Below are 12604 nucleotides of genomic sequence, written 5' to 3'. Positions count from 1 at the left end.
ACAAGTACTTGCCTGTATAGAGACAGTTGTAGGAGTTTCATCTAATAGGACATGGTATGGGTTTGATACTTTTAAAATTTTTTTTTTAGTAAAGTGCAAAACCAACTGCTATTTCAGAAGAAAACGTTAGATCATGCATTTAGGTATAGTTTTCCTTTGTTAATGAAGCAGCATGCCTCCTATACAAGAATAAAACCAGACTTATGCCTAGATTTAATTTTCTCAGCAGTGTGCTAGTAGGAACTGCAGTGCAGTAAATGGTGCTGCCTGCTGTTCCTAACTAAACATAGATGTCACTACAGGAGGAAGAATTATTGATGGCTTTGGGCTGCTAGCTCATCTTTGTCTTTCTGCTGGGTAGGCTTCATGCTGGTGTCTGTGCCAGTGAAAGTCCTGGATGATTGTGGACTTAAGTTGCAAACTTGTACAGTTCCTAACAGTACCTGGGAATTCTGAGTCATTCAGTAATACATGTTTACATGTTTGTTAGAGCTTTGCCATGCTTTCAGGTTTCTCAAATACCCATGTGTGAAACATTGCAACTGGATGACAAACAAGTGTTGTTATTTCATTCGTGCAGCTAGGGAACTGAAGGTCACACTGGAAACGCGTAGAACTTGAGTGTTGACTGCATTTTTCAGGTTGCATGCATCAATTATGAGACATGTTGGTCTAGATGACAACCAGGACTTTAATACTTTGGTGTAAACGAAAGACGTGAACTGAAATGTTTTCAGCTGGTACAAATTGAGGGGGGAAAATAATAGTAAATACTTGATTAGTTTAATTTTTAAATGTAAGATACCTGAGTTTGCTATATAAGCTGCTATGTAGGGATTGTGGTCTTTCTTGGGACCTTTGGTGGTTTAAGATCATCATTTTGAGTATGATAAATAAAGTCAGGATCACAGTTTGTATTCAGTACTGAAATTGCTAGAATTCTACTTTATATAAGATATTTCTATTATACATTTTTGCATTCTTAAAATTTTGGTTCTTTTTGTATGATATTGAAGATTACAGTGTCAATAAATGAGACTTAGTCTAGTTTCTGCAAAGAGAGGGTGTATTTAAAGTGGTTACCTGTTCTTCAAGGGAATGGGGGTTAATCACTTGAGTTTTTCTTTTATAAAGCCAGTATTGTCTCTTGACTGAGCTGATGGTCTTTGACAGTGCAAGTTTGGATAACCAAAAAGGGACAGAACTAAAACTTGCCCTTTACTTGAGTTTTTGGTTTAAAAAATTTGTAAATTAATTCCTATCACACTTCTTTTAACTTAGGAAGGAGAGGGCAAAATGGATTTAAAGAATTTACAAGACAAGAAGAGACCACTTGTGAAAAGAGCGAACCTCTTACTGCTGAAGATGAAGAAGCTTTAAAACAGGAACAACAAAAGAAAGAGAAGGAACTGTTAGAAAAGATTCAGAATGCAACAGCCTGCACAAATATCACCCCGTTGGGTCGTGACCGCCTGTACCGACGCTACTGGATTTTCCCTTCTGTTCCTGGATTGTTTGTCGAGGAGGACTATTCTGGTCTCACAGAAGACATGTTGTTGCCTCGAACCTCTTCCTTTCAGAATAGTGGACAGTCTTGCACAAATGAACCTCAGGTATTCAGTAAAACTGGAGAGTCTTTGAAATCCTCTGAATCTACCTCCAATATTGACCAAGATTCACGTACCAGTGTTGTCGTAGAGGTGCCAAGGCCAGTATACAAACCAAACCGTTGGTGCTTTTACAGTTCTCGGGAACAACTGGACCAACTCCTAGAGGCTCTCAATTCCCGAGGACATAGGGAGAGTGCCTTAAAAGAAACTCTTTTACAAGAGAAAAGTAGAATATATGAACAACTAAGCAGTTTTCCTGTGGAGAAATTCCATATTCCAGGTAAATGAAAGGCTCTTGGTCTTAATTTGATTCTATGGATTAAATTTCTATATAATATTATAGAAATCTCTAGTTCTAATTTAACTGTAATTTCTAGGGTCTAAGAATTATCCTTAAGCTTTTTTTGACTCAATGGAAGACAAGTTTGGTTTTTTCCCTGCCTTCTATTTCTTTTTTCTTCCTACTTGAGAGACCTTTGTGGTATTTTCTGGTGTTTCATGCTAAAAAAAAGCAATAATTTTTCTGTGATCTTACTGCTTAGTAAACCGGGATTGGCTTTTAAACAGACAACTTTAGGAAGTAATTTTAGCTTTGGAAAAAGATTAACTGAGGAATAAAAGTTAATACATGTTAAAAAGCCGTGTAGCTGGGTTGGTTGTTAGATGGATTTACATCTGTGCAGTGGCATTTTGTGATATTATTCTTTTCTGGGTTTTGTTTCCCTTTTCTTCCTTTGGCAGACACTCAGTGCAGAAGGAAGCAGCAGGATAGCAGATGTTTTTATAGCTTTTTAAACATAGAAGTGTACTGAACACCATCCTAGACCTAGGGTTTGGGGCTGTTTCCTTTTTCTCCTAGCCAAGTATTTTGACATTTAGTGGCAAGGCATTGGCTCCAATTGCTGATAAAATTCTGCACATACAGTTTACAGCTGGCTTGCTTATAGCATGTTGGTGGGTAGACAGTGTTACCAAAGTGAGACTCCCTAGGGTGATGTTTAAGAAATTGCATTTTATTTTTAATTATGACAAATTACTTTGAGGATTTGGGGTTATCTGTATTGGGGCAAGGGAATATTATTCACAGCAGACACAAATTCTGTTTTCCTGGAGTGGGTATGCTAGGACACACTGTGAGCACATCAGATACTGCTAAATTTATGACTGATCTACCATCTCTTTTGGTGGAAACTAGCACAGGACAGAGTTTTTGCATAGTGATTAAGCTTTATTTTGGGGCCTTTTTTCTATATTGGGTTCTTTTATGTGTGGTTCCTTATTTTCTTAATCCCTGCATCTTTATCTGTGTTTTGGGTGTTGCTTTCTGCTCTGAAGCAACTTGATGTCCATAGTCACAGATTTTTCTTCTCTTTTAATTAAGTTAGAACTGTTGAATAATATTGATTTTCATTTTAAAAAAAGAGAGGCAGCCTTGAATTTCACTTTATTAGAGATCAAGAAAATTCAAATGCAGTGGTCCAATACCAATGGTGCCACACCACTGTGTGATAAGCAGGGACAAATAGCCACGTGTAGGTGTACTGGGTTGGGAGCTTTTCTGCTGTGGACTCCTGATGCTGCCCTATTGCCTTCACTCAAATGACTTGTAGGACAAGAGGGATTCTCCTGCACTGTAGGCTGCTCTTCTGCCTTTTCAAGTTCCTGCTCAAAAGAGCATGGAAGTAAAATTGGTATGTGCTATTACTTGATTTTATTCCAGTATCCACTAAATTCTCCTTGTTAATTATTTGAAAAGCAGTTGCTGCTTTTCTAGTTCTGCTCAAGAAAAAATACTGCATTTCTTCTCTGCTTTTAAACCAAAAAAGACTTTTCCCACATCCAGGCAGTAGAGTTGCTAGTCCACATTTGAGAATATTTGCATGATTGCTTTCAGTTACAGGGAATCCTTTCAGCAATTTGAGAGCACCTTAGAAATTCATCCTGTGCTTTCTTAGCAGCGGCTTTATTTATATTATCTATTAAATACCTCTTAAATTGTTGCATGTACCTTCTTATCACTGCACTCAAAGGTTTTAAGGTAAATCCTGTGAACAAAAATGTTCAGCACCTATGCAGACTTGCAAGCATTAATTTAGGATTTGGGCAGACTTTCAGCTCTTTCCTGTGGCTTTTGAGTTTTTGCATGAACTTTGAGTTCTCTTGGGAGTAGGTTTTTACTTGAAAGCCCATCATCATCAGCTCTCACCTTATTTTCATAAATTAGCATGTTGTCTTGCTCCTTTTTCCCTGCCTTTAATTAGAGGACACAGTCAGTCTTGTCTGTACCTGTATCATCTTATCTTTTTGTTCTAAGGTTAGGTTTTCAAAAGAGATTTTATCTTGTCTTGTTCTGTTAGGTTTTATGATTTTCAATTGCACATGCTTATTTTAAGTGTTTCTATGATAAAGATACACATGGGAAAGACAGTTGAAGAGTTCTCTTGTAAAGTAAGAGCAATCAAATGATAGAAATGTGACTTTATTCTCTCTCTTTTTGTTCTCCTCCTAAAGTAAGGTTGATGTTACTTATCTACTATTTTTGAAAGAATTTTAAGACAAAAGAACTACTTTTAAATTAGCAAGGGTTTCTCTCATGAGTTGTTATGAGTGGATGCCAATCCTCTATTGGCCATCTCTTGGTCATCATTAGCCTGCCTGGCTGAATCAGATTCCTTAGCTGGCACAGATGTTGGTGTTGGCACCTCGTTACAAGAAGGGAATTTTGAACCCATGTATTCAGCTTGTTCTGTCTTGTACTATTGTTCCCTCTGCCAACAGCTGCTTTAAAGGAACAAGATCTACTAACACCAAATTACTTGCTGTTCTTGCAGAAAAACCTCAGAGTGATGTCAGACCTCCTGTAGGCAGGGGAAGGATGCAGAATGTCCATGATGGATCTCACCCATCTGCAGAGAAGCAACTTGAACTGAGACTTAGGGACTTTCTTTTGGACATTGAAGACAGGATCTACCAAGGAACATTGGGGGCTATTAAGGTATTTGTAAATGGTAGAATGTGGGAACCTCATGGTGCCATCAAGTCTGTAACTTAAATGAGAACTCTTGCATGCAATGGTTTTACTGAAAGCATAATTAAATTAAATGTAGATAGTAATGGGTACTAAAAGCTTGTGTCCTTTGATTCTTTAGAAACCTCAAATTTGTATATTTGCTTCAGGTTACAGACAGACAGGCTTGGAGAGCAGCCCTAGAACATGGGCGATATGAGTTTCTGAATGATGAAAACAAAGAAAATGGCATTATTAAAACTGTGAATGAAGAATCTGAAGAAATGGAAACTGATGATCATGATAAGTTTATTGTGAAAGACAGGTAAGAGCTATAGTTTAAATAATGGTTCTTCTCTCTGAGTTTTATAGCAGTGCTCTGGCTTTGTTTGGCTGGGGACTTTTTGACCTTCAAGTTATTATTACCCTCAAATTCTTCTACATGGTGATTTTTAAGACTGTGTATCTTAAAAAGCAGGATTTTACTTTGGTTTATAGTCTGTAAATGATGCTGTTCTATTGCCATATAAGACTAAGGCACCAATTTCTACATCTTTCAGTATTCAGATATTACACTGCTCAAAGTAAACATTAATTATCAAAGAAGGAACATGTGGATTCATTTTGAAGTAATATTAAATGCAGGGAAAAAAATTACACTGGCAATTGATGATGTGTTTCCCAGAAGAACCTCCCCCCCAAAAAACCCCAAACCAAAAAAACCTCACACAAACAAAAAAATGTCCAATAAGACACAAAACCAAAACCCACCAAACAAAACAACAAAATCAAAACTCTTCAATTTCTGAGAAGAGTATAGGGGTATTGTAAAGGAAAAATGGTAATAGTAACAAATCTCTGGTTGAACTGGCCTGTTCACTTACCTCGTGAGTCATGGTTAGAACCACTGGGGCAACAGGCCATGGTCTGGATTAACTTTAAGCTTAGCAGCAAAATGGAGATGTGATCTTACAACTTTAGGAATGATAATACTTCTGTGGAGCAAGCTGCAGCATAATGAAGGAAGGAAACCTCAAATCCTACAGTGTTGTAGCTGTAAAGTGTTTTGTGGTGTTTAGTTTTTAAACATTTGAGACAGATGTGGCTCTCTGATAGCAGTTCTTGTTGTAAATCAAACTTGAGAAATCACAGAAATGGTGAAGATTTCCAAATTCTTAATTCTCTAAAGTTGCATACTTGTCAGAAATAAATGTCTACCTTAATATAGTTAATGCATATGAAATTGTATCTCTTGATAGGATGTGAATATTGAAATACATCAGGAAAAAAGATTCGAGACAGTCATTGTACTAACATATTGTTTGCCTTACATATTTTGTGAGGCATTTCTGCTGTTAGACTTCTATAAAAGCTGTATTTCTGAGTGGACTAATGAATGCTGTGTTGGATGTTAGGAATTTGAAGTTCTTCAGGTATTTTTCTCATTTTATTTCAGTTCTCATTCATCACTGTGAATTAGAATTTTCCTGTTAGACTGTCCTTTGAGTCAGAGTTCTCTAGTTCCATGCAAAATGGGTGGGATCATCCTTTCTATTAATTATGCAGTATACAGACATTTGGTTCCTGAAAACCACAATATAGAAGTATTCCACTGTTTTAACTAAGAAGCTGAAATTTATCTGTTTCCACTTAATGTTGGGTACTTGTTCCATTGCCAACTCTTAATTCAACTGCAGAACTTTGTAGCTTAATTTTTTTCCATTTGATACTGACTCCATCAGAGTTTCTGAATAAAGTCTACTCTAATAAAGTCTTGCTTGTTAAATCAGAGTATAGGATTCTGAAATCATGTGACAGATTGCTTTTGATGTGGGGCTTTTTATCCACCTCAGAGCAAGTGACATCTCATTAAGACCTTGGAGTTTGACTAGTGAAATGTAAATAACACTGCAGCTTTCTTTCTGTTTGCTTTCAGGCTCTCAAAATGTGTGTGACTGCAAAATATAATGAACAGCTTTTAAGTGTGAAAAAAGAACAGGGACAACCAAAAGCATTGCTTATTCACGAGAATAAGGCAGAATCCAGACAGTTTTAATTAGTTAATTTTTTATAAACCCAAGTAGAAATGGAATTTTGCTTTCAGTAGTGTGAGCTGCTCTCCTACACATTATTTAATGTTTGTGGTTCAGAAAGATTAGCTACATTTTGAAATTATTGCTTAGTCTTTTGGTCCTGTTCTGTTCTGTTGGAAAACTGCCTCTTTGGTGGTCTGCTTGTTTGTTTGTGGGGTTTGTATGGTTGGTTTCAGGGGGTTTTTTAGGTTGTTGGTTTTTGGTTTTTTTTATTGTTTGGGAGGTTTTTTAACCACCCTTACATAAGAAGTTAGTATTTTATAAAGATCCTCCAAGCATGAGGACATACAAGTTAACAATTCCTGATTTACATTTAAAAATTACTTTGTTTTTTTTTTTTAATTTTCTTTTCAAAAATCTTTTGAATTGTAGCGATCTATGTAATTGAACTTCTGCAGGTGGATGTGTTCTAAAAGACTACATTTTGCCACTGGAAGTGTTTTCATTGAAGAATTGTTGGGATTACATTCTTCACAGAAATCTACCATAAACTAGCTGATGGATGTCACATCAGATTTTCTGGAAATCTGAGTTGTTTTGAAATTTGTCATCCATATTTCTTGCAATTTATGTAACTGTTACCTAAAGATGAATTGTCTAGATCAACCAGGCTAGCTGAGCAAACATAAGCATTAGGATAGCTCATCACACTGTGTGCTATCTGTTCATGTCAGTAATCCATGTGAGTACATGGAGTTAAAACAAGAAGCTTCTGTAGATACATTTGCAAGAATCTCTGGTATTAACTTCAGAGACTTCAAAAGATAATTTAATAAATTTCTCTTGTAGACTTGTTGGATTAAAAACCGAAGCTCCCAGTGCTGCATCAACAAGCACAAGTACTCCTCAGCCAGTCAGTAATGTGGTCCACTACTTGGCATCTGCACTGCTTCAGATAGAACAAGGAATTGAACGCAGGTTCCTCAAATCACCTCTTGGTAAGTCTCAGAATTGAAACTCTGTCTCTAGTCTTGTGTAGGATTTTCTAACTAACAAACCAAACACATCCACCCCAGCACTGCAGTAATACCCCTGACCCCTAACCCACTTGCTTGTTTTGTAAGACTGGATGCTTTAGAAGGACATCTTGGGGAAAAGAACAAAAAGTTAACACACCCACATAAATATTGATATATATATATATATATATATATAATGTATTAATTAACAAGCAAATTCTTAAATGCATGCTTATTGAACATAGATTTTTTCCAGTGACCTTGTTTATGTGGTGCTACAGTTATACTGATGCATTGGCAGACAAATTGAACCCTTAGGCAGAAATGATCAAGCTTTCTGGGGGAACACTATAGTTCAGAATTACTGTTGAGGCCAGTATATCATGCAGTTCTTTTGTTTTGTTTTGTTTGCTTCTTTTTATACCGTTTCAATGAAAGCAATATAGACCTAGTTTACCTGGATCATCTTGTTCAGCAATAACAGAATACTTACAGTGAAGTGTAGGAAATACTTACATTGCAAACATTAAGATTCTCTGGTTTTGTGTTTGTGCAGTAAAACTTGGAAATAAAAGGTTGCAAGAAAAATTTAAACAACAGTAGGATTACAGCTTGACTTTGACACGTATTTCTTACTTGGCTTCCTCTGAAGAGGCTCTGGAGGTGAGAGAGAGGATCCAAAGTGCATAAAGTCAGTTTGTTTTCCCATGATCCCTCAGGTCTGGATTCCTTAGGATCCTTTTGCAATTCAGAAGTGGACTTTGATCTTAAAGAAATGTGTAAAGGTAGTTCCTCCTTCCCAAGGTGGCTGTCTTGGTCAGACTTCCTGTCTTGATGGCACACTGGGGATGAGCTGTGCTCTGTGCTTGCTGGGCTGCTTTACCTCTCACCTCTGGTTTGCCAGTGCAGCACATTCCAGAGCAACAACTGCTACACTCTGGTAGACTGATACTCTTCTGAAAGTCACTGTGTATAAAATCTTTCTGCTCTGGCAGACTCTGCTGTAGTAGTTGAAGACAAAAGTGCAGGTTTTGGTGTGTTAACACAAGATGTTAGGTGCCCTGTTGCGCAGTTGACCTGAAATTTTTTCTGCATCTTGGCTGCTCCTGCATGGAGCCTGCTGTCTGGGTATCAGTTGCCACTGAAGATGGCTTTAAGCTAGATTTGTGCCAGAGACTGACACCGTGGGCATGGGCTCCCTTCCACAAGCTTTAGATATCAGTGTGATGACCTCTAGAAGAGGGAAGTGCAGCAAATGATTGAGATGAAAGGGGAGAGCACAGGAATAGTTGAAACCGCAGCTGTTTAAAAGCTTTACTTGGCTGAGTGTTTGGTCAACTCAAATATGTCTGCACTTTCCAAGCCAGGCATGATACAGCTTATTTCCTGCTATATGACTAGATTGCAACCTGTGCAAGAGTTAATTGACAGTGCCTCTAGCATTTGTCCTACTTTTCATGTACAAGTTGTAAATACATTGTGCATTATATGCCTCCATTTCCATACAAGGTCTGTGAGTATTTTGCTGACAGCCCCTTGCTGACAGTTATAAGTTTACTATTCCCCTAAGGGGAAAAATATGGTTATTAGCAGGCTGTGGCCATTGGTCGTGCATCCTGAGTTAGAGGAAAAAGACTAAAAGAAGAAAAATGCCCCAGAAGTATTGGAGAGAGAATTTTTTAGCAGTCTTCTGTCTTCTTTTTGGTGGTTTCAACTCTGCCATAATCTTATGTTGGTTCATGTTTTTGCCTTACCTTTGGAATGATGGTGGGTTGGCTTTTTTTTAACCTGGAAATCCTGTTCTCTTAGGTGTTTTATACTGAGTGGCAAAGAGAGTATAAAAGGAAAGCAAATAGATGTGTTTTGCATGTCTTAAATCTCTGATGTTTGTTTACTGTAATGTGCCTGTGGATCTCTTCTGCTGTGAAAAATGCTACTGCTCTAAGATGACAGTAATGTATAGAATAACCTACATTGCTGAGGAGCAGGAAGGATCCCAGGTGTCCTCTGGTCTGGCTTGCTGCCCTAATCATTAAGTGACAGTGTCAGGTTCCCTCTTGCTTTTTGGTGCCAAATGTCTCATGTTTTCAGTTGCGTAATGGGCTGCTTTTAACAGGAGGTGAATCTGAATGAAGGCAAGATTGTGTATGTACAACAGACATAGAAAAGTTCTCTACTCAGCTTGACAAGGAGGTGTTTGTAGTGCTTTTAATGACAAGTGGACACTTGTTTTTCAGGACTGCTGTGTGCTCAGAGCTGTGATGCATTTTTTCCCGACCCCTCTAAAGTGTGACCAACAGTTTTCTGATGATAGAAATTATGAGTTTGTAACCACTGGGTTTTAGTTTGAGGAGTTTCTAGTTTTGTCTTACTGTTCTTATATAGATTACTGTGTCTCTGCACTCATTTGTTCTGGGTTTTTTTCCTACAGGAGGGATTTTTTTTAGTAGTTGTTCCAATTATTTAAGGGAAATTCCCCCCCACCCCTCCCAACAAAATGCCTTGGATATCTGTTTCTCATGTTAAATCTGATAATCCCAACTTTTTTGGCTGATTGAGTTACCATTGAAGTAAAAATATTGGAAGTCAAGCAAGTGCTGGGAGTTCTGTTTTTGTAGCAGTACAGGGGGAACACTTGCAGTAAAAAGAGTGCCCTTGCATTTCTGCTTTAAACCACACTGAAAATGTTCTTTGTCATTATTTCAGTTCTTGCTTTCATGGCAAAGTTTATTTGCCCTCTCTATCCCTCCCTTTACTTTGCTCTGTTCCTATTAGGGAATGGAGCTATACTTAACAGTTTTTAGTTTTCATTTATGGCTGCTAGTCCTAAAGCCAGCACAGTGAAATTCCCTGCAGTCACTGGCAGGTTTATGCTGGTGGCCTCCAGGGTGCAGAGCAGACAAAGGGACCCAGCACAGCAATAAAAGGACCAGCTGCTCCTCTCAGCTCCGTTTTTGTTTGAGGCTCTATCAGGCTGCCAAGAGCCTTGCTGGTGATTCTGATAGGTTTAGAGTTGAGGTGCATACCAAATGTTCAAGTGGAAGAGCAAGAAAAGACTGACAGAGAAGATAGTGATGTGAAAAGAGATCTGGAAACCCCAGAAATGGCCCCTTCAGCCTCACAGAGCTGCTAGATGCCCACTAATCTTCTGTTGTCTGGTGATGAAATGTAACATGATTTTAATTGTATGCATTTCTTAATTGTGAACTGTCTTTTTGAAATCTTTTCATTAAATATTACTATGAAAATTTGGTTTTTCTTCCTTCAGTGCAGCCCAAGGTAATGTTACAGGAGACTCATGGAAGGGAGGGAGTGCAGTTGCAGTACATTGTTTTCCTGCAAAATTTTCAGAGTTAAGATGTAAAAAAGCCTTTTTTCTTTTTTGAATAGTTGTTTGAAGGAAACTCTGAAGTCCTGCTTCTCAGAAAAAAATTGTTTGAGAAGGAAGAAATGCAAGCAGTTTTTATTATGAATTTTGCTTCTTTTTTGATATAAATTTACTCTTCCTTGCATTTCAAAATACTTTGCAGTGCAGTAATAGGTCTCATCATTCCTTTTACAGAAATGTGAAAGTTGAGGTATAAAATGATGAAGTGATTTGGTTGCCCTGGAGTTCAGTGAGGCACGCACAAAAAAGTCTGCCTTCTGCACTAGTTCAGGATTTCAGTCATTTAAGCATCCTTCAAATTTCCATGCAAAAGGTTGGATTCTAATTCATGGGAGCACCTTTGAGATTGATGGAGGGAACCATTTGCCTGCTTTGTAACTTGTGCCATGCACTCCTTGCATGACAAAAAAAAACCCAAACCAACTTTTTTGTTCCTTTTTGCTTGTCTTTATTCAATTACTTTCTTTTTAGATTTTATCTTTGTTTCCTGTACTCCCATAGCTGTTTCCTTTCCTATTTATAATTGTCCTCATAATAGCATCAGACATCTTCCAACAGTATCCTGGGATATGACAGGTATATACACAGACTTTTTTCTTATGCTTCCATTACTTCCCTGCAGAGTTGCATGAGCAGAGGCAGCAAAGGTGGAAATGGGGTTTTTTATAATACAGAATTTTTGTTTACTCTTCAGAGAAGACAGTCTAAGAAGGTGCCTTGTAATTGGAGCAGATGAGGTTGACCATGGCTCTTCCTTCCTGAGAGGTTAATTTAATCATTTTAATACTCCAGAACACACCTGCATAAAACCATCCAAAATACATTGTTTCAAGTGGACAGATGAACTAATTCTCTTGGTCCTTGAGAACTGTGCCCATAACCTGGCTACATTTTTTGAGCTGAGGAGGTTTGTGGTACCACAGACCAAGCAAATTGTTTGCTGAGAAAAACCTGTGGTTAGTATCTGCTCCTGTGGCCATTTGCACCAGAGTTGGACAGAAAGGTAAGGCAGGGTAGGATTCAGAGCTTTTAGTTCAAGCATTCTGTTTGTAGTGGGAGTCAGAGTAAACACTGGGATGTGCAATTCCTCCATGCACAGTACTCCCCTACCCTTCACTGTCTGCACATATTGAGAACCACTGTTCACTGTTCAAGTCATGTTTTTAGACTACACATTTATGGAATATAAAAATTAATTAAAAAATAATCTTCCATGCTTCAAAAAGGTATTTGAAATAACTCTATGAATTTAATGTTAGGTAATGCAGAAGATGATGAAAGGCACCACTGGGGGTATAAAAGGAGGAAGAGAGTGAAAGACAAGACTAGTCAGAGTGATGGTAAATTTTAAATGTTACTTGTATTGCTAAGAATTAGAAAGCATTGAATATTTTATCAGGTTTTCTTTTTTTATTGGTTTTTACTTAATTTTGTAGCCAGTTCCTTACATTGATGGTATTGAAGCCAAAGGTTTAAGCATGAAACAAATATAGCTCAAATATTTAAAACTAAGAAAAAGGTTTCTGCAACCAGAAATAAAGAACTGT

At 37.6% G+C, this 12604-nt stretch overlaps 1 protein-coding gene across 3 annotated transcripts in view; it reads left to right on the top strand.

Moving 5' to 3' along the window:
• The window catches only part of BAZ1A (bromodomain adjacent to zinc finger domain 1A), a 65410-nt gene that overhangs the window by 43732 nt on the left and 9074 nt on the right, over positions 1-12604 (top strand). For all 3 annotated transcript variants that reach the window (XM_054635850.2, XM_054635849.2, XM_054635851.2), the window contains 4 exons: positions 1282-1890; positions 4442-4605; positions 4788-4942; positions 7500-7648. In XM_054635850.2, coding sequence (XP_054491825.2) covers positions 1282-1890; positions 4442-4605; positions 4788-4942; positions 7500-7648 — 1077 coding nt within the window. The remainder of the gene's footprint in view (positions 1-1281; positions 1891-4441; positions 4606-4787; positions 4943-7499; positions 7649-12604) is intronic.

The sequence above is a fragment of the Agelaius phoeniceus genome, chromosome 6 (assembly GCF_051311805.1).
Source record: "Agelaius phoeniceus isolate bAgePho1 chromosome 6, bAgePho1.hap1, whole genome shotgun sequence".
NCBI lineage: Eukaryota > Metazoa > Chordata > Aves > Passeriformes > Icteridae > Agelaius > Agelaius phoeniceus.
The sequence above is the reverse complement of the archived record's forward strand: the minus strand, read 5'-3'. Positions and strand labels throughout refer to the sequence as shown.